The sequence below is a fragment of the Pholcus phalangioides genome, unplaced genomic scaffold (assembly GCF_987345545.1).
Source record: "Pholcus phalangioides strain wild (caught in Gottingen) unplaced genomic scaffold, Ppha-v1.0 ptg000015l_1, whole genome shotgun sequence".
NCBI lineage: Eukaryota > Metazoa > Arthropoda > Arachnida > Araneae > Pholcidae > Pholcus > Pholcus phalangioides.
Window position 1 is genome coordinate 6,760,642 of NW_028301608.1, and position 20,226 is coordinate 6,780,867.

Sequence of the window (20,226 nt, forward strand, 5' to 3'; positions counted from 1 at the left end):
CTTATAACACTAGTAAATTTTTGACATATTTTATGGCATGAGTGTGAAATACGTTTTTCTAGACTAATTTTAGTGTGCTGAATTCAAATACGTATGAATGTAAAAAATCTCCATCACGTACAGTTTTTTCTGTATGCATGATGGTCATTTTTTGAAATACACGTAATCATGAAAAACTCGCATATCTTGAAAATAGTGATGATTGGCGTATTTTTAATTACAAATTAGAATATATTTATTACGATAACCGTTTTATCATATCCATACATCGTTACACAGTCGTACCCTCTTATAACGAAGTTGGAAAAAACAGAGAAAGTGTTCGTTATACGGGAACTTCGTTACATCCATACCGACTTCAATGTAATTGAATAAAAATTGATTTAAAATAAAGGAAAATGCTCAGTTCATGAAATGAAGCAAAAGTTTGAAATTTCGTTGATTCAATCTTATTTAAAATTAAATTTCAAATTTAATTTTTTTGAATTTCAATTTTATTATTTTTGAATTTCAATTTTATTATTTTTTAATTTAAAAATAATTATTTCGAATTGAGGCTTTAAAATTTAATTATAAATAAGATTGAGTCAATGAAATTTTAAACTTTTGCTTCATTTCATGAAGTGAACAGTTGCCTTTATTTTGAATCAATTTTTACTCGATTACATTGATGTCATGGTATTTTATTCAGCGCACAAGTTTTTTTTTAAATGCATTTTTCTGAAACTTTACAAAAAATTAAGTATCCCAGATACGTAGAACTTTTTACCAGCATTTGGATAGCACATACAATCAAGAACATGTGTAAAAAATTGAAATAAATCAATGATTAAATACTGTTTTTAAAGATATTTCTGTTAGAGCATATAGTTTTTCACTATGTTAAAGGCATTAAGTCCCTTTAAGAATATAAAAATGCCATTAACTTGCGTCGTGAAGAAATTTTATTAGATGGATAATGAGATACAGCATGATGTCGAAAACGTCCGTTGAATAAATTCAGCTTCTAAGCATCGATTTGTTCTCTTACTCAGCTTGATGAAGATTGCATTGAAGTGCACTGAGCATAATATCAACGCATGTAATGATATCATGATCAACGTCTGCTTATCTGAAGAAATAGGAAAGACTTCGTTTCTTTATTGAAAGACGGAGGGGGGAAGGGAAGAATCGTCACTGTGACCGCATTTTGCGGATTACTTATAAAATTGAGATTGTTGTCACGTACCGCTGAAATACCATTGAGCAGCTGATCAATTGCTGGAAACCATTTAGCTGACCGCGGAGTAAAGAGGGGGAAAACAACAAAGAAGAAACAATGCCAGTATAGTGTTCAATAGTTGGAAAATATCGATAGTGAAAATTGTCCCAAAGAGAAATGACAATTCGCATAAATAGTGGAATCCTTCATAAGAATCTCCCCATCCAAATAATACTGTAATTGTTTTGTCTGGTATAGTGAATAACACAAATCAGTTTTTCCTTCGACATGATATCTACATAGCACGGAAATTTGGGAATTTTCGATTTTCACTTAAAAATATGTAAGGCAGATAGATCACAGCACCAGTGTAACACGAAACAAGCATAACTCCGACATCATAAATGCGTTAGGGGTCACGAAAATAACACACACACAACCGTGTGCGAAAATTCAATGGCAACCGACATTACAATTCATTCAAGAAAAAATTAATTCTTCAAGAAAATTCACAGAAGAACAATTTATCGGTAAAGTGGCATAGTGACTGAGTGGATGATCAAGTGAGTCAGATGGTGAATAAGCCAATGTGTGTGTGTAAGTGAGTAAGCATGTGAACGAGTCATTCAATTGCTTACTCACTCGGTCATTCATGCAGTTACTCACTCGCTCACTTATAAGGTCACTCAGCCACTAGCTCATTCAACAACTCCTTCGGTCACTCACTCGCTCATACATCAACTCACTTGCTCAATCATTCGGTCACTCACTCACTGATGAAGAACTATTGCCGGCAAATTTTCCTAGCGGTGAATTTTCCGTAAATCACGCAAAACACGTTCCTGTATGTAGCCAATTCATTAGAAATTCCCCAGAGGGGATGTATGAACGAATTGTAAGTAACGGTTAAGTAGTATAGTAAGTAGCGGAAATATATATAAAATAATCGACAAACGTTACCATAGAGTAATTTAGTCTTGCGTATTGTTGCCAAAAAAAAAAAAAAAATTAAAAATATTCAATAATATTATAACTACTCTTTCGAAAAGGATCTGCTTTCATCAAGTCCTATGGGAGTTTTCATAAAGATTTTATGAATACATTCTTTCGTCGATGCATATACTATGTGTGGTCTCATTTGCATGTCTTCATCCTAATTCCCAACGGTTCAAAAAAGCGGAGTCTCATTAGTATTTCCCTGCATTATATTCTAATACTTTTAAAAGATTTGCATCCTTTCATGTCGTCCTCGCGAGATCTGAGGAAAGTCCTACAGCTTAAAAGACACGACGTACAAAGTCGCTGGGAATATAGCTCTGTTATTTTTCTTCGCATTTTCTAATGCTTGTCAAGAAAGATTTCTGCTCGATAACTATCTTTCACCGGATATATTCCCTTTTGAATTATGTAAATTCAAATCTACTGCTCGGTATTTACTTATTTGTATATTTTTTCGATCATTAACTCGAAATGTTTTTGCGCAATGCAATCAGTATCAAAAGTTCCGTATGTTAAGGGACCTTAATCCTTTTCGATCTTATACTTCATTATACTTATACTTACTCATTGGGAGAATGTTAAGGGATTTTTAGTAACTCTCCTTCGAATTAGTGAGTACAGTGGAACCTCCCCTAACGGACATTCTCTATTAACGGACACGTTTCTGATACCCGGTTTCGTAATATGGGGCTTTAATGTATTTCACGTCCCGTTAGTGGACACTCGATAGTGGACAGTAAAATAAGGCAAACTCTAATTTATTAAAATTTGGTCATAAATCGGGAATTTATCATATTCAAACTAATATTATGTTTAATCCCAAGTTCGTGTTGGTAAATACGATGAATCGTCAATTAATTAATTAACTGAACATAACTATGATGGCCTAGGATGGTGAATTCGAATGGTGATGTTGTAATAATTATGTGATTTATAGTTTTGTTTGTTGATACATGTGGAGAAAGCCAACATTACAAGACTGATAATGTTGTTATGAATGTTTATTTCTTCACACTTATTTAAATTTTGTTAAATTTTTATTGCAAAATATGTGTATCATGTACGGGTAAAAATAATTAAATGGTTTAATGAAGAGAAGAAGAAAGGTTATAAGTTATTCCATATTTATCAGAATTTCCAACTTTATTTGAGAATTATTCATAAAAGTTAAAAACTTGTGTTGGCAATAATGGGACTCGTCACGAAATAAAAAAGAAACCAAAAATACTTTTATGGACATCTCACAAAATTTGCTGAAAGAAAATCCTACCAAGGATTCCAATACGGTTTAAAAAAAACTATATTCAGTCTGTCAGTTAATTACTACCTGAAAAATACCCGCAACTACTTTAAAGAAAATGCCCCGATGGTTTCTCCAAATTAGGTCGATGCATAGGCATCCAATACGTGTGCAATTCAAGGGTCAAAGCAGCAACGCCTCCGTACGCTACTTGTGACGTCAGCAAGTAGTCCATTTTCCCTCAGAATATTCAGTGGAAAAAATTTCCCTGCTCGTGCCATTATTATGGTTGTGTGGAAAAGAAATGATCGGGCTCAGAATTGGCAATTTCTGTGTCCCACATTCTATCACTTTGCGGTATTTGTGAGCCAACCAGTAAGATTATACGCCAAAATAAGAAGAAACGAAATAGGATGCTGTGGTTAAAAATGTGGCGAACTTGCTAGGTAGTCTTAATGACGTCACAGATGAACTTGGCAACCCGTGCGGAGGTCTGAGGTTCCGGTTAAAGTGGCAGGGAGTTGAATACGGAAAAAAATGCGGGATATGGTAGAGGCCTTTTCCAATACCATTAACTCAACGCAGCTCAACAGCACAATAATCTATCAAATTGATACTGTTGCAGTGATGCACAACCTGTAGTTCATTTGAAATTGTCGTGAGCGACCGTTGTACTAGGGTCATCTCAACTGCAAACGAATAAGTACGTGTTGGAATATGCGTGTATGTGTTGTGAACTTAACGTGAAGGGTGGTGTGTGTTTGTTGTGTTTTTTTTTAAATTTGTTATAGTGCTGCCATCTAGAATCTATTTTCTGAACTATAAAGTTGTTCATATATGTTCATTTCAATGAGGTGTACCACAGTACTACTTTTCGAGCAATTCTCTGAGTTGCCACCTGAAAGTTTGACGTAGTTTCTGTTAATTGCTGTGTAATGTAATGTAATCAAAGGTACCAACAGGGTGCGGGACTTCCTGCGATAGTAATTTTTTCCCGCGGTCATGCCACCGTTTCTGTTCTACTCCAGTGTCAGGAAAGTTTCTGACAAGGACGAATCGGGTATAGAATTCGCGAAACCTCTAAACATCATTTGGTACTTTAAGCGAGTATCTTATCGGCCTGGACTACCGCGCCCCGCGTATTATGATAAAAAACTCTTTCTGGATAGGCTTTGTTGCTGTCGTTCGTGCGAACGTATATGTAGTGAGAAGGGATTTTCCGCCGAGAACAGGCAAACCGTCAACACGATACTTACATAGCATGAAAGAGTTCAGTATCTACCACTTTCTTTTCTACTACAGTATTTCAACTTGAAACTTTATTGTTTCAACCGAGTGTTCGTTGGTGGCAAAAAATGAATGCATTGAAGGCAGATGGCAGCACTAGAACATCAAAAATGCATAATTCAGACAACATAAATAACTTTGAGTCATATATATATATATATATATATATATATATCACTCAAGCCATTCCGGCAGGCACCGAATAGTTACACATTCCTCCGAGGAATGTTGACGAGGTGCATGAGTACGGTTAAGTATTAGGAAGGGATACACAGAGAGCAATCAGATCTACAACATTTAAAATAGATTCAGAGTACGAACACGGAAAACGTCGTTCAGGCCCCGTAGTTGCTTTCGAATTGGGAAAACAGATGAAAACACTTTTTGGACACGCATGATGCAGAAGAAAAAGAAACCAGTCGTTAGGTAACCAACTCATGCAAGGCACATTCCGACGTACACCAATTCATTAGAAGTTCCTCAGAGGAATGTTTGCGAGGGGGCATGTACGGTCACGTAGATGCGCGTATCAGTTTTTCAAACTGATCACAACTCCTGTCTATAACCCTGGGCAATTTTACTGCTGATTGAGTTGAGCCGGAGGTGTGTGTGTGCGCACCTAACAGCCTGAGTGCGTATCGTGTGAATTTTTGCAAGTTTCGCAATTGTACAGAGTAGAAACTCTTGATAACGGACACCCAGGGGATCAAAAATTTTGTCTGCTAATGGGGACGTACGATATACACAGCGGAATCTCGTTTATACAATTTTCACATTTATACGGAGTTTGACTTCAGTCGCAATCAGTTCTTACACATTTTAATGTTAAAATGTGTATGTATTTCTGATACACCGATGGTTGTGAATAATCCCCAATAGTCTCGATAAGGAAAGTTTGATTAAATTTCACTATATTTCTCACTTTTACTGGCGATTATGCATAATTCCCAAAAAAGTTAGAAAGTTTGACAAATACGGAATAATTTATATCCCTTCTTCTTTTCATTAAAGCAATTAATTATTTTTATCCTCACATGACACATGCACCACACATGTATTTTTCAATAAAATAAAATCAAAATAAGCGTGGAACAGAAGATAAAAACATTCACATAACAACATTATCTGTCTTGTAATGTTGGCTTTCTTTACACGTTATATACAAACAAAACTAACATTACCATTCAGAATCTCCATCCTGGAGCATAATTATGTTCAGTTAATCAAGTAATTAATTGACGGATTATCATATTTACCAGTACGATCTCGGCCATAGTTTCCCAGCCTTTTTTGTCCCATCGCCCCCTTCTTCAGAAATTTTTTTGTCCCATCGCCCCCCAACGCAATCTACCCCATAGGATCCTATGTTAAATCCGCAGCTTCTACCGCCCCCCCCCCCAGGAGACGTTAACGCCCACGTTGGGAATCAATGATCTAGGGGATTAAACATAATCTTAGTTAAATATGAGAAATTCTCGGTTTGTGACAAAAAATTAATGAATTAGAGTTTGCCTGATTTTGCTGTCCGCTGTCGAGAGTGTGCGTTAACGGGGAGTGAAATACATTAAAGCCCTATTCGATGGGGACCTGGGGGTCCGAAAAGTGTCCGTTAACGGGAGGTGTCCGCTAACCAGGTGGGGAGGGGGTGTCTGTTAGGACGTTTCCAAGTTTTTATAACAAGCACAATTTCTTGCCTTTTGTAAAGATTTTCTCTGTGCATTTCCTTATCAGAACAATAAAACCCTCGAACACTTCTTCGTTTCTAAATTTATAGCATTGGCCGGCGTTAAAACGATGTCGTTCCTTAGTATTTCCATCTCAATTTGATTCCAACCGGAAATGTAGTGAGAAAACGTTTCCTTTTCGAAACATTCCGTGTATTATTTGGAAGGGTAGAACAAGAAGAAGAAACAATGTTGGGAGAGAACCGATTGTTTCACAAAAATATACGGCCAATTTCCTGTGAGGCAATCTAATGCGATGGTTCCATTAAAGTCTGCGTCTAATGCTGCTGCTGCTGTTGCTGCAAGCACGAAAATAATGCGATATGATGCATGTGTGTGTGTGTTCCCAAGAAACGATATTCATAAATCAATAATATAACAAAATCAATCGAGATAACAACAGCTACTTCCATAAGTATAATAAATACATATACACATATCTTTGAAAAGCCTCGATGAATAAACAGAGGCGTATTCATGGTTTTGCAGCCTGTGGGCTACACGAATTTTGCCGCCCTTCTCGCATTTAGATTTAGTTTTCTTGAATACTCTTCCCTTGAATTCGCCACCCTCACAGGCAAAATAGACCTCAAAGACTGAGTGCGGGGGGGGGGGAATGATGATGGTGTGGATTCATATATTCGTATGATCAGTGGGCTCAGTCATTGACTCTGGGGGTGGGGGGGGGGACAACGACTCTCCTGCCCTCCTCCCGAGTCCCCGCCCATGGCCACCCTGTGCCATAAACCGCTTGGCCTCTCATACCGCTTGCAAGTACACCTGTGTCTCTAAAGTAACTCCTTTAGCCACATACACATGCTTCACATTGTTTTGCTCATTCACATGCTTAAATAACTCTTTGATCACGCACATGCTTAAAAAATGCTTCACATGCTTGCACGCGATCTAGGTCACTCGCTGACCAGACCCTTGCTATCTAGACAGAGACAGATTTATTGTGGGTTATTCAAATTTCGCCGACCTTCTCCCACTCTACTAATTTTCTTGGCCACTCATTCTTCAAATATGCCGCCTCCCCAAACTTGCTGCCCTGGCAATGCTAAGCTCCCCCATCCAAATATGCGTCACTTCAATAAAGTTGGTTCTTGAATCCATAGGCGCATTTACAGGGGAGGTTAGCGGGCTTTTATCCAGAGCGGATAGTTCGGGGGTGGAAGAAAATTTGAAGGATGTGTCATCAAGAAAATTATTGTAGGAGAAGAACGGCGAAAATTGTAAAGCCAACAGGCGGTAAAACTATAGTATATCCACCTCTGCCTGGTGAGCCAAGGGCAAGTGAAAAACTAAGAAAAAAGATTAACCTAAAGAGTTTGCAAACAGGGGCATGTCCGAAAGAGCGTGATCTATGTAGTTCAGTGTTTCTCAAAGTGTGCGTCGAGGCGAGCTGGAAATATTGATTTTTGTGTGCTTATACTTTGAAGTGGTTCTTGAGAAAGACGTGATTGAGAAAAGAATGAAGAATCACTTACCGCAGGCCTTCCCCTGCTTTGCAGGAGACGAACTCTTTCCTGGTCCAAAGCTTCCGCAACGTCAAAGATATTTTGTTGAAGTTCTTCCGCGTATCTCTGTACCAAGGCTGGAGGTATCCCGCAAAAACCTGTCTGACGAAACCAAATGGACGAAAAAAGAAACGTCTCTATCATTTTATTATAGTTTGCGTTTCGGTTATTTATTGAATAGTGAGGTACATGCAAGGAAGTAGGGAGCAAGATCGACTTTTGGAGGAGGCACAAAAAGCTTGGGGTGGAGACGCTTGGACCAGGGCTATATAATAAGGACTGTTTCATGACGCTCGGAGTAGGTACTTAAGCTGACATCATGCGTGACGTCATTGCTCAAACAGAACCGAATAAGCCCGCTTTGCTACCTTGTTAATTGCGGGTGCACTATCGCTGTACTGCCCGTTTTACTGAATTCTTTCCAAAATTATCTTTATCTGATTATTGTCATTAGTGTTTGTATATTTGTTGGCTTGTTTCGTTCAACCATTTGAATACTTGAAATAAGAAATTTCGGTATTTGTTTATGAAGTAACTTCCACTGAGAATATTTTTCTGAGAATATTCAGTTGAATCACGCACGTTAAATAGCTTTTATTGGGTCGATTGAAAACCAATTCCAGGTACATCATTTCAGTTATCTTTTGAACTTTCTAATAATTTTAATAATTTTTTGTTTTTATTTGAATTAGGTGTAGCTTTTAGAAGCCATGGACTTCGTTATTACCAATCCAACAGCAACAATTATTATTATTTATTTTGAATGTTAATAGCAAGACATTATCACTTACAAACTATTTCTTCAATTTTATCAATTTCTTAGCTTATAGATTATAAAAAGATTACAAAAATACCTCACGCACATAGCTGTGATACGAAAACAATACCATGAACGAGAGATCACTCACTAAAAAACAGTAAAATAAGCAAGTAAATGTGAAAAAAAAGTCACTCAATTCAGCACGTTTCGTATACTGATGTCGTTTGCTAAAAAAAATTTTGAGCAGTAACGTCACGCACTAGCTCCGGAATCACGCTAATTGAGCCAAGGCAGCAAGCGTGACTTCAAAGGGATGAAACGGCCCTTGCTATATAACCCAGGGTTTGAACACCCCCCCCCCCCTTCCCCAAGTAATGGTTATGAATCAATTGGTAACGAGATTTTCAATTACCAATCCTCAAAAAAGCATTTAAATTAACTGAAGTGGATTAAAATATCATATAAAAGGTATAGTCTTTCGATATTTTAATTTTCTGAACGTAAATATTTGAATTTTTTTCAAATTTTTCGTCGGCTTGTGGGACGAATCCCTATGCCTCCCTCCTATGCAAGTCCCCCCCCCCATGCCCCTCCCTACTTGAGTACGCCTCTGGGTATATGCATCTCTGACAACTAGATTGAACTTCGAAATGTCCCTCGTGAAATCTACTTTATTGTTGGGAGAAACGAAGGAGAATTTTCCCAGAAAGGGGCCGTTCAAGTATTACGTCATCATCGATGGGGAATGGGGGTGGGGGGTTTCCGATTTGCTGACTTTTGATGACGAGGGGGGTGTGGATAATGCTTACGTCACCAACCACCCTTTATGAAAGTATGAGTTGGATTCAAAGGGGCAGAGCTGATGACGAAATTTTGCTGACAAGGGGAGGAGGGGGTCAGCGTTTTGCTGACTTTTGCTGACGGGGGGGGGGGTCAAAAATTTCTTTACGTGATACTTGAACGGCCCCAAATCGGTTTTTTATCGCCAAGTCTTTCTCACTGTGTCCTCACAATCACAAATCGCTACAAACTAAAGGAAGCCAAAATTTCGCTAGAAAAGCACAACGGAAAAAAGGCAGGCTATTGGCAACAAATTTGGGTGACCCGTATTTGAAGTATCGGTGATTAAATTCACAATAGTCTGACTTTCTTTGACTTTCCTTACTTTGCTTGAGCTCATGTCAGAAATAGAAGGGCAAAAAAAAAAAAAAGATTAGTGCAGTAGATTTCACTTTCGCCCTTACCTTCTCTTTCTCTGACCCCCCTCCCCTTATTTGTTTTCTCTTTCTCTCTCTTATAAATAAATATATATATTATACGAGGGGGAAAAGTCGCTAAACAGGAGTATAGAAAGAACGGGGGGGGGGGACTTCGGCTTACAGGGTTACAATGAAGCTTCGCGATGATGAGAAAAGAGGTGAAGAAAATACAAAGAGCTGGAATGTATATCTTTTATTTGCGTTTGGACGAGATATCGCGTCCCTGACCGTTAAGGGCAAAACTGAATCATTTGTTTGGCGGGACGTGTTCGAGTAATCCTTCTTCTTGATGGTCTTTGAATGATGTTTTGTTGTTTATAATAAAACTTTCCGGATACACCCATCCTCCGGGAACGTTTCGATATCTCTCTGAGATGGGAAGCGGGGTGTGTCCGGTCTTCAAAGGTCAAAGGTGTTTGAATGATTAAAAAAAAAAATTGTGGTAGAGATATGGGAAAGGCGTACGCAAGGGAGGGGATAATATGGGGGCTCGTGCCCTCTCAATATAACTAAACTTTAAATTTTCTTTTAGTACTTTCTTGAGAAAATAAAGGGTCAAAATAAAATATCGATTTTTTTTTCTAGTTTAGTGAATTTCTGTTAATTTATCCCCTTGACTGTGACGCTCAAGTTGACACTTGGTTATATTTTGGGACAAAACAAAAAGTGTTTTCTTTTCGTGAAGCCCGATCTGAGTTTGTTGTGTATTATATCAACGAAAAAGGTAAACGAAGAAAAGATTTCCATTTTTGGAGCTTTTTTCTGAAATAAATTACGGGGTTTAATTAATTAATTAATTAATTAAATTAATTAACTAAGTCAAGGGGTTAAATGCTTTTTGAAGGATGGCAACTTAAAATTTCTCTGAAAGAAATTCCTTCTGCATCCATCCCAAAAATACGGCCCCGCGTACGTCCCTGGGGGAAGGGGAACAAAATAGGTACCTAAGATGAGTTTTAAAATGTGACTTTGTCACGGTGTATTTAATATGTACCTTGTCGGAATAAGGCTCTAGACGTAAGTCGATAAGCTCGTCTTCAAGCTTTCTCGCCACCAGTTCTTGAATCGATGGTGTCGACGGGGAACACAGAATCGAAGGTGATGAGCGTTGTTTCTTACGGCGGCCTTTCTTAAGCTTCCTGTCTGTGGTCCGGCCGTACAGGGCATCACAAGTCGAAACTTTCATGTCGTCCATCGCATTCTTCCTCGCTCTGGGAAGGGTGACGAAATCTAAACTGTCCACTGCGGATTCCGAAGCTGGAGAAAGCGGACTTTTTGGCAAGACCCTAGAGATTGAGCATTTTCTCAAAACGTTCCTCTTCCAGTCACTGATCGGGCCATTACCTACACTGTTCCCGAGTTTCAGGGTCTCAGGGGACAATCTGTCCATTATTGCACATTGATAGATACTCGACACGGTACTGGGTTGGTAGGGAAACATGGCCTCGAAGTTCTTAGTGTTTCCCGGATCGTTGAAGTACATCCTCGTTCCGTTGTTGTCTCTTCCGCTGATTGCCTTGATTTCTCCGTACGGATCGGAATCTTCTGGTCTGTACTTGGACGATACCGACTGCGCGCAGTAGTTGATCCCATTGTAAGGTAGAAACATTTGATTCTGTTCGCCGTACAGAAGCACATCCTGGTCGGAGTTGGTGACGGGGTGAATGTTCCTCCTCAACATCCTCATATCGGGAGACCTCACGCAATCGGAATTACTGGATGCTGTGCTGATAGCGTATTCGGCTCTGTTGAAGCGCTCCAGTCCGTTGGATGATTGGCGTATGGGAATATTGAGTGCGCAGCGTTGAGATTGTGTCATGGACATGATATCCGCATGGTCATCTTGAGCTTTCAGGCGACATTTCTCTTTCAGGTTCATACCGAGGTTGTTGACTTGGTACCTGAACGATTCGGGACTGTTCATAGCGTGGCGATGATGTATTGTTTGGCTTTCTTCAGCAGGAGAAGAAAAATAGTTGGATTTGGCATAACTCGAAGTTACAGGCATATCCTGTTCGTAATGGTTATAATTCAGCACCTCTTGATCGCTCACAGACATTTCACCTCTCGCTGGAAGACCATCCTTCTTTGAACCATTGGGTACTGGAGTGATTCCCACCGATGCGTCACTTGAGTAATCATTGATCGGTTCCAAAGTCAAACCTACGAATATAATCTCATTAGTTGGTTGACACTGAACACTGAAGGACCGGACACACCCCGCTTTCCATATCAGAGAGACATCGAAGCTTTCCCGGGGGATGGGTGTATCCGGAAATTTATTAATTTATGTGAAAATAACAAATGATATACATATATACAATAAAGAATCTGGAGTAAAAATTGTGATCCAGTATCATCCACAGATAATCACTCCGTAATCGTAATAGTCCTTATGTGAATAATCAAAGAATAATTTTGTCTTGTACAAGTATGTGATAGAATTTGGAATTGAGTTTATCCAACCTAAAATATACCAATCTCATCAATCAAGCTGTAATAAGATATAAATGGACGTCCATATGGCCGGCACCTCCATTTCATTCACACCCGCCGGAAAAGGATGAAACAATTGGCACTTGTCTTCTTGGGCGTAAATTATATCGATTATTAGGTGTCGGTGAAACAACCGATGCTTTTCTTCTTGGCCGTAAATTATACTTTTTAATAGGTAACCGTGTTACCTCTCTTGTTGGCTCGTAAGACGGGTCCTCAGACACGTTGACAAAAAACGACTGTAAACTGGGATTGATGTCTGGTGGAGTGACTTGGGAACATACTCTAATAATTTATTATTTTAGATTAAAGCCACTATGAATGAAATAGAGGGGTGATTTCAGGTCTAGCACCTACAGCTATCACCCTAATTGTTATACATCTGGGACTTCTTGCCCTTCCCGTAATTTTTGGGTGGGCTTCGTGGCCAATGGGTTGGGTTTCTGGGCCTCCATGGGAGACTTGACGGCTTTCCTACTATGCGTTAAAGGCTGTTGTTGGAAAGTTAGCGTGGGAGTGTGTGTGATTCTTTCAAGGTCTAGCCACCAAAGTGAGTCCCCATGATTAAAAATTGTGTTCACATCTTTCATAATTATTCCACCTTTTTTCCCGTCTACTCTTATCTTAACCCGTGTTTTAAGGTTTCAAGAAAATGTTGCAAAACTTTGTACGCAGTGCTTAGTGGTTACACCTTACAGTATTAATAGAAGTTTGCTTTGGTAAGTCTACTTATTATTTAAACTGTTTATGATAATTAATCGAGTTAAATTAGTTTGTAAAATACTGGTTGTTGCATTAGTGAAATGCTTAATATTTGCGGGGTGATTTGAAGTCAATATATTATATTTGTTACACGCACGCACGCACGCATTCGCGCACACACACACACACACACCGCGAACGTATAAGAAAATGTTAGGCTCCAGATCTAGAAATTATACAAAAGCTCACAGATTCACTTCTTAATTAATTTCAGAAGTTAACACCACACTAAAAGATTAACATTAAAACAGGCATCTTCGACTCGGTAGATTATAGGCATAAAAGAATAATTTTTTGTATTTATATTTGTAATAAAAACAAAATTTATGCATGTTTATAATTTTTTTATTTGTTCCTAATTATTTCTATTTGAGTGCGATGAAAACGTGTGCTTGGAAAAGCCAAATATTGGGACAATAGAGTAGTCACCTCTTTAGGTAGGGTGACTGGTATGACTTTGGATTCATTTTCCTCACTAAGATAAGTTAGCGTAAAATAGCGTACTATTAATGCGCCACTTCTGCTTTGTAGCCTTTCAGCGCATTCTGCGGGACAGAATGCAGATCTAGAAGCTGCATCGAGTGCTCACCGAGTACCGCTTATGTTGAGGGATGCCGGAATGCAAGGTTATTAGCTACAGAAAGTTTTGTTTACATCCGCTGAATTTTTTTAAACTTAAAGTGTAAACTTTAAATTAAACTTTTTTTGTTGTTCTTCAAACGTTGTCAAGTTTGAAATGACGGTGGCTGCAGTTGAGTTACCGACAATGACTGACAACACACTCTCTACATCAGAAGAAGGAAGAGATGCCAATCAACCAGAAATTAACGCAGCAACTCCCACCAAAGAAGATTTTGTTCGTTTGGGATACTAGTGAAAACTTTATCCAGGTGAAATGATGACAGATTTTGATGACTTGAGGGAAGCTTGTGCCTCGGCCGCAAACAGATAAGGTAAGTTTTGGGTTTGCTCAACCCTAAAGGTGAACTTTGGTACGAGAAGGCCCAGATATAAAAAGAATACAATCGCTCCATCGGTGAAATTTGGAAATGAGTTGAAATTCATGGCGCGTCTTTCAAGAAATGAATATATAGTACATACTTTTTTTTAAACTTTTTTTTGTAATAACCACCGAAATGTCATTTACAGTTGAAAAAAATTAATTTCCTTTCAGGGTTTAATAAAGTTTTAAAAGCAAATGTCTATTTCCCCCCCCCCTCCGCCCCTCCAGAAGAGGTAAAAATGTATCAGGGGTCACTCGGAGCGTGTATGGGTTTAAAAAAAGTAGGTGAGCCTCCATGATTATTAAAAAATGAATAACACACGCACACATTAGAAAATAAATAATAATTCCCTCCTTAATGTGAAATTTTTTTCCTTCAACCACGAATTAAAAGCTAAGGTGCTTTGCAGCACTGGGTAAACATTTCGGCCTGTTATGATAACTGTTAAAGGGATTATAGTAAAAAAAACCTCAAAAAGTGGCACATTTTTACCCGAATTTACGGTGCAAAACAATTATCCTTGCATAAAACAGATAACTAAAAACTTCTTCTTTCTAGTGGTTCAACTTTTAGTGAAAAATGTTAATTCATGAGTCAGATAATACGAAAGATGTCCAAAGTCTGTACCCAAGTCCCCCCCAGTTCACGGTATATGGTACAAAATGGTGAATTAGTACAGAGATCAGAAAAAAATAAAATGCGTTGATTTACCTTTGAGTTGTTCGACGGCTCTGAGTAAACTTTCCTGCCGATCGGCTTCAGCAATTCCCAGTTGCAGCAGATCTTCTCTCTGTAGTTGCTTGAGATGATCCAGGTTGTGATAACCGTTCAGCAACAGGATATTCGAATAGTTCTGGTGAGTATAAAGCAAGTAGAAAAAAAAGTTTCTTAAAACTCATTCGTTAATAAAGGATATACAAAACGTTGATGGTAATTAAATCAAGTGTCATATAATCAAGATACGCAAAGCTCACTTGAAGTCCCAGTTGTTGCAAGAAATTTTCCATTGCGACGTTCTTCATTCCTTCGTCAATGAATGAGGAAGGCAACTGTTCCAGAGGAGGGTCACCGTCGTTCGGGGAAGTGATTTCTTGAACGTTGATGAACTTCACGTGACCAATCTTGTTCTCTAGTTTTCCGATCCAATACCCAGAGTTTGATTTCACCAAGATGTCTATTATATCGCCTTTCTTTACATGCAAAAGAAGTCAAGGTTCTTATTTGATTATTACGTAATATGTTCGGAAAATTTCTTAAAATACAGAGAGACTCAAAAGAAAAGTATGCATGTTATGGCCAAAGTCCGACGTGCGGCCAGTTCGTAAAGTGGCCGAGAGTTTTGGCCAAACTGGAAGGTTTACGGAAACTTTGCGACCGACATTTTGCATCTAAAATTTCGTTCCTGACATTTTGCTCGACCATTTGAGTGACGAAGTGAACGACCATGCTAGTGATCGTGTGAGTGATCATGTGAATGTCCGTATTGGTGATCAAGGGAGTTGAACATTTACCCGCCGACATTTCACCTGACCTGTCTGTGTGAGGGACTGATTATAATTGATTGTATGAGTGACGAAGTGAGTAGGACATTACGCCACAGATATTTTACAATCGACATTTCGCCCCTTGTATAAATATTATGTGAGTTATGTCATTCGGTTATTCACATGGTCATTCACTCACACTCTCATATAGTCCCTGGGTCATTCATAAGGTCACTCACTCAGTCATTCATGCAGTCACTCACTTGACCATTCATCCGGTCACTCACTCAGTCATTCATGCAGTCACTCACTTGACCATTCATCCGGTCACTCATTCATACGGTCACTCACTCAGTCATTCATGCAGTCACTCACTTGACCATTCATTCGGTCACTCATTCATTACAATCAATCACACATTCACTTGCTTATTCGTATGATCACTCACCAACTTATATGGTCACCTGGCCACTTGACCATTCACATAGTCAGTCACTTATACGGTCACTCATACGGTAAGGGTAGGCGAAATGTACCGGGGACGAATCGTCTCAGCGGCGAAATGTCGGAGGCAAAATTTCCGGATCCCACCTGAAATGGTTAGTGTTTTTTTTCGGGATTTGGCTGGCCATTTCGTGAAGTGGCTGGAGATCCCTGATTAAAGTTCTATGATTCAAAGTTACTGATGTGAGACGGTCCGGTGGGCACCACATCCATTTTTGCGTGTGATATATGGTTATTTCACTTGGGTCGGAAGCTACAAGGCACTCAACCAGCCGTCCAATGTCTTCCAGCCTCCAACATTTGACGATCATTACCAATGGTGGAGCGGCCATACTTTTTGCCCAAGACTAACCTTGGAACGTATTGTGCCAGCCTTGACACTAGTGTAGCCATGGCTTTAGACAGATTATGGTCCAGTAACCAGGTTTATTAATCATGTTTATCCCTGGGAGGCGATATTTCCTACTTTGGGGAACACTGTCTTAGACAGATCATGGTAATCAGGTTTTCATTATACCAACCTTGGCATCATTAGAGCTTCGCAACATTTCCGTTACATCTGCAATTATATTTTAACCAATTCATGTACAAGATTTTGGCAACAAATTCGGATTATCTTTATTTGACAAATCGGTGATAAATCTGGTAACCTCATCCTAACCTAACCACAAGTTGGAAAAAGGAAGGGGAAAAGGAGAAAAAAAAGATATAAAAGCAAAAAGTATAATAGATAAAGTAGGTAAGAGGGAGAGAAAGTGTGTGTGTGTTTTAGTCTATTTTCATCCTCACCCTACGTGTTCTCTTTCGCTCTTACATGCGTAGAGTAGAAAGATACATTATATGTGTGGATAAAAAATAATTAACAGGAGTATAGAAAGAAAGGAGGCAAAGAAAAAGCAACTTCAGAGTTGATAGGGTTATTATAAAGCAAATGGTTTTGACAGTTCGCAGATGCGAAGATGAATTTAGGAAACAGAAAATTCAACTACCCGTGTGAGGAATCGAACCCAAGTCCTCTCACTTACCGGGTGAGCGCCTTAGACCACTAGACCACAAATGCAACGAACATCTCAATTTTTTCCTAGAGTTCGTGTGGACTGAACAGGAACGAACATGGACGGTCAGACCGAATTCAGGCCAAAGCTCACAATTGCTGACACTGCTACCAGGTGGCGACTTATCCGAGGATGATGTCACTCTCCACTATCCATACTAAGGTTTTCAACAGCTGGCTATGAAAAAATAAATTTAGGAAAGATAGAAAATTCTACCGCCCTTCCGATGGTGAAGCTATAAAGCTTCACGATAATGAAGAGATAGAAAAGAAAACATAAATTAAATAACTTTTTTGAATTTATTCCACTGGCGTTGGGACGCAATATTGCGTCCGTGATCGTAAAAGGGTTAATCCCCTTGACTTTAACTAGCGGAAACTTTACGACCATCTCAAATGCTTCAGAATCTATTTTTAAGTAAGTGCTGATTAGTGAAATGCCTTCGGTGGTTTTCATAACGACTGAAATATATTCAAAAAGTTGAAGATACCATTTCTCGAATTATCGCTTCCCATTAACGAATGCACGATACGTTTCTGTTATTTATCAACTACACCGGTGAGATATTCTTATCTCAATCCAAACGTTTTTGAAGAATTAAAATCTCAAGTGGAAACTCTTTTGTATCGGAACGGAAAAGGAAGCTAATAATGTGCATTTCAAATATTCATCGGAGATACGTTACATGAGCATCGGAAATAATGTAAGAAAATGGAATGATGGATAAAAATGCTTTGCGTAGACGCTGGAGTTACGAATTTCATTAAAGTGTGTTCCACGGAACGTAAGAGGAAAGGGGGGAGGGGGGGAAAAAATGATTATTGTTTGAAAAGGGCATCATCATTACTTTGCTGCTGAATTAATCACGTTCGTATCAGCTTAACGTAAGTTGGAAGCTATTTTCATCGGTTTAGTAACCTTTAAAGCAGAGCTGCTGCTGCTTATTCTCAAAGATCATAGAGAAGAGCTGTAAGCCGTGAACGCACACACACACATACAGAGAAAACTGCAGCTGGGGTTTCATGCAGCTTCATTAACTGCTTGTGCGATTGGAAACACAAAAGCAATAATTCAAAATTCTCTCTCCATCTCTCTTCTGTAGTTTTCTTCTCTTCCCAATTCTCTGCATCCTCTTCTGGGCGGAGGAAAATTGTATAAAGCACAAAGTTTTAATATCCCTGGTGATGATGATGGAGTTTTCCTCGCGTTCTCCGGGAGTTTTGAGCTTTTATAAAGTTCGGGAAAACGTATGTATGTGTATGTATCATCATCGTCTTCGTCGGCGTCGTCTTAGTGAAATAATACGTTCATCTGAGCGTGAATAAAGTGATGATCCGTGTGTGTACTCTCCCAAGAATAGTTTAGCATATGGCGATCCATTTCCCCGAGAGGAATTAGCTGAATTTTAACGATCATTTTAATTGTATTTTCCTCTGATAAGTGAGCTCAAGTGCGAGCGATTTCACGCAAAGCTGCTCCCTCGAATAGCTGAGTAATAATATCCCGTGTTGCTGCTACGCCCGTGTTGTTGTGTTCAATATTTCTAATATAAAGTCTGATCGTTTCGAGAAATTACGGTTCCTGAGCTGCTCGTCAGCAATAAAACGATCAGTGATGAGGGGATTGAAGAATTTTTCCGAAGACTTTGAGTCGAATATTACGACCGTTGTTGCACTATGTATAACGGCACGGCCGGGTCGGAGAACAATTTTCCTCGCACACGTGAGATTTTACAAGAGTTAACTTCAGTTCCAGATTGCAAAGACAGCGGAATTTACTCGACGTTTTCGAGTCTCTTCACCACGAGAGAACTAATCGCTTTGTTCTCGGAGTTCGATCCAGAAATTTTGACTGAAGTTCGTAGCGTTTGTAGCTTTTCGAGTTGGCTTATAGGGAAGAATCTATCTCTTCCGTTCATGCTCAATTTATTTTGGCTCTTTATACTTCACTGGAGCTTTTATGAACTGTACGAGTCTAGAGCTGAGCCTTCTTCTGATAACATGATTGAAGCATCTCTCGCTGTATAATATGTACTAGCTGAAATACCCGGAGCTGCCGTGGTTTTCCCAATATAATGGATGAATTGAAGTGACAAACTATTGCAAAGGAATAAACATGTATTAGACGCATTGGTAGGGAACCGAGGTGATAAAAGTAAACATTCTAAAAGTCAATGTTGAGGACTAAAAACCATTGTTGCCTGATGATTTTTTTTTGCCCATTTCGGGAATTGGTGCTGCTCTGACGAACTTTCAAAGTAGCCTATCATTGCAGTCGGGTCCTGTTTCGAATAAATGCAAAATTTGGTGACGATCGGCCTAAAATTGCAGATTTATATAGAGAAGTAGTGCGCGTGGATCGTGACCCCCCTGGGGTGGGGGGGGGGTCGCGGAAGATTCTCCAAAATAAAATATTCCAAATAAGAAATTCATTTATATTTAAAAGTATGTCAAAACTAAAGAATGTCTTTATTCAGCTGAGCTAATTACCATGTATCATACAATCTAAATTTATCAAATTCTACTTGTACAATAACCAATATATCGTCTCCGTCATGCCAGAATCACGAATTTGCAATGTCCTTGCAAAAAAAAAGTTACTTGGGAAATGACGTTTGAATGTTTACTCTACCCATGTTACTCTATGGAAGGTATTTTCCTAGTGTTTTGTTGCGTGTGTCAATAGGGATACACATGCACGTTTTAGGTACAAGTCAGCAAAACAAGGTGTCCAAACAGCTGATGAAGAAAGGAAAATTTGTGCATTCGTACACCAGGACTCAGATTTAAACGGGAAGGGGGGTGGGGGGTGGCGTTAATAATTCTTAAACAATTCTGGAAATATTCCTTTTAATAATTCTGAATTTCGATTTTCTGAATTTCAAAATTACTTCTTTTAATAATTCTTAAATTACTTCCTCAATAATTATTT

At 38.8% G+C, this 20,226-nt stretch overlaps 1 protein-coding gene across 1 annotated transcript in view; it reads right to left on the reverse strand.

The window, feature by feature from the left end:
• The window catches only part of LOC149075417 (SAM and SH3 domain-containing protein 1-like), a 315,786-nt gene that overhangs the window by 12,059 nt on the left and 283,501 nt on the right, over window positions 1-20,226 (reverse strand). The window contains exons 12-15 of the mRNA XM_089242704.1: window positions 15,227-15,442; window positions 14,964-15,105; window positions 10,985-12,153; window positions 7,942-8,073 (exon numbers count right to left, since the gene is read on the reverse strand). Of these exons, the coding sequence (XP_089098830.1) occupies window positions 7,942-8,073; window positions 10,985-12,153; window positions 14,964-15,105; window positions 15,227-15,442 (1,659 nt within the window). The remainder of the gene's footprint in view (window positions 1-7,941; window positions 8,074-10,984; window positions 12,154-14,963; window positions 15,106-15,226; window positions 15,443-20,226) is intronic.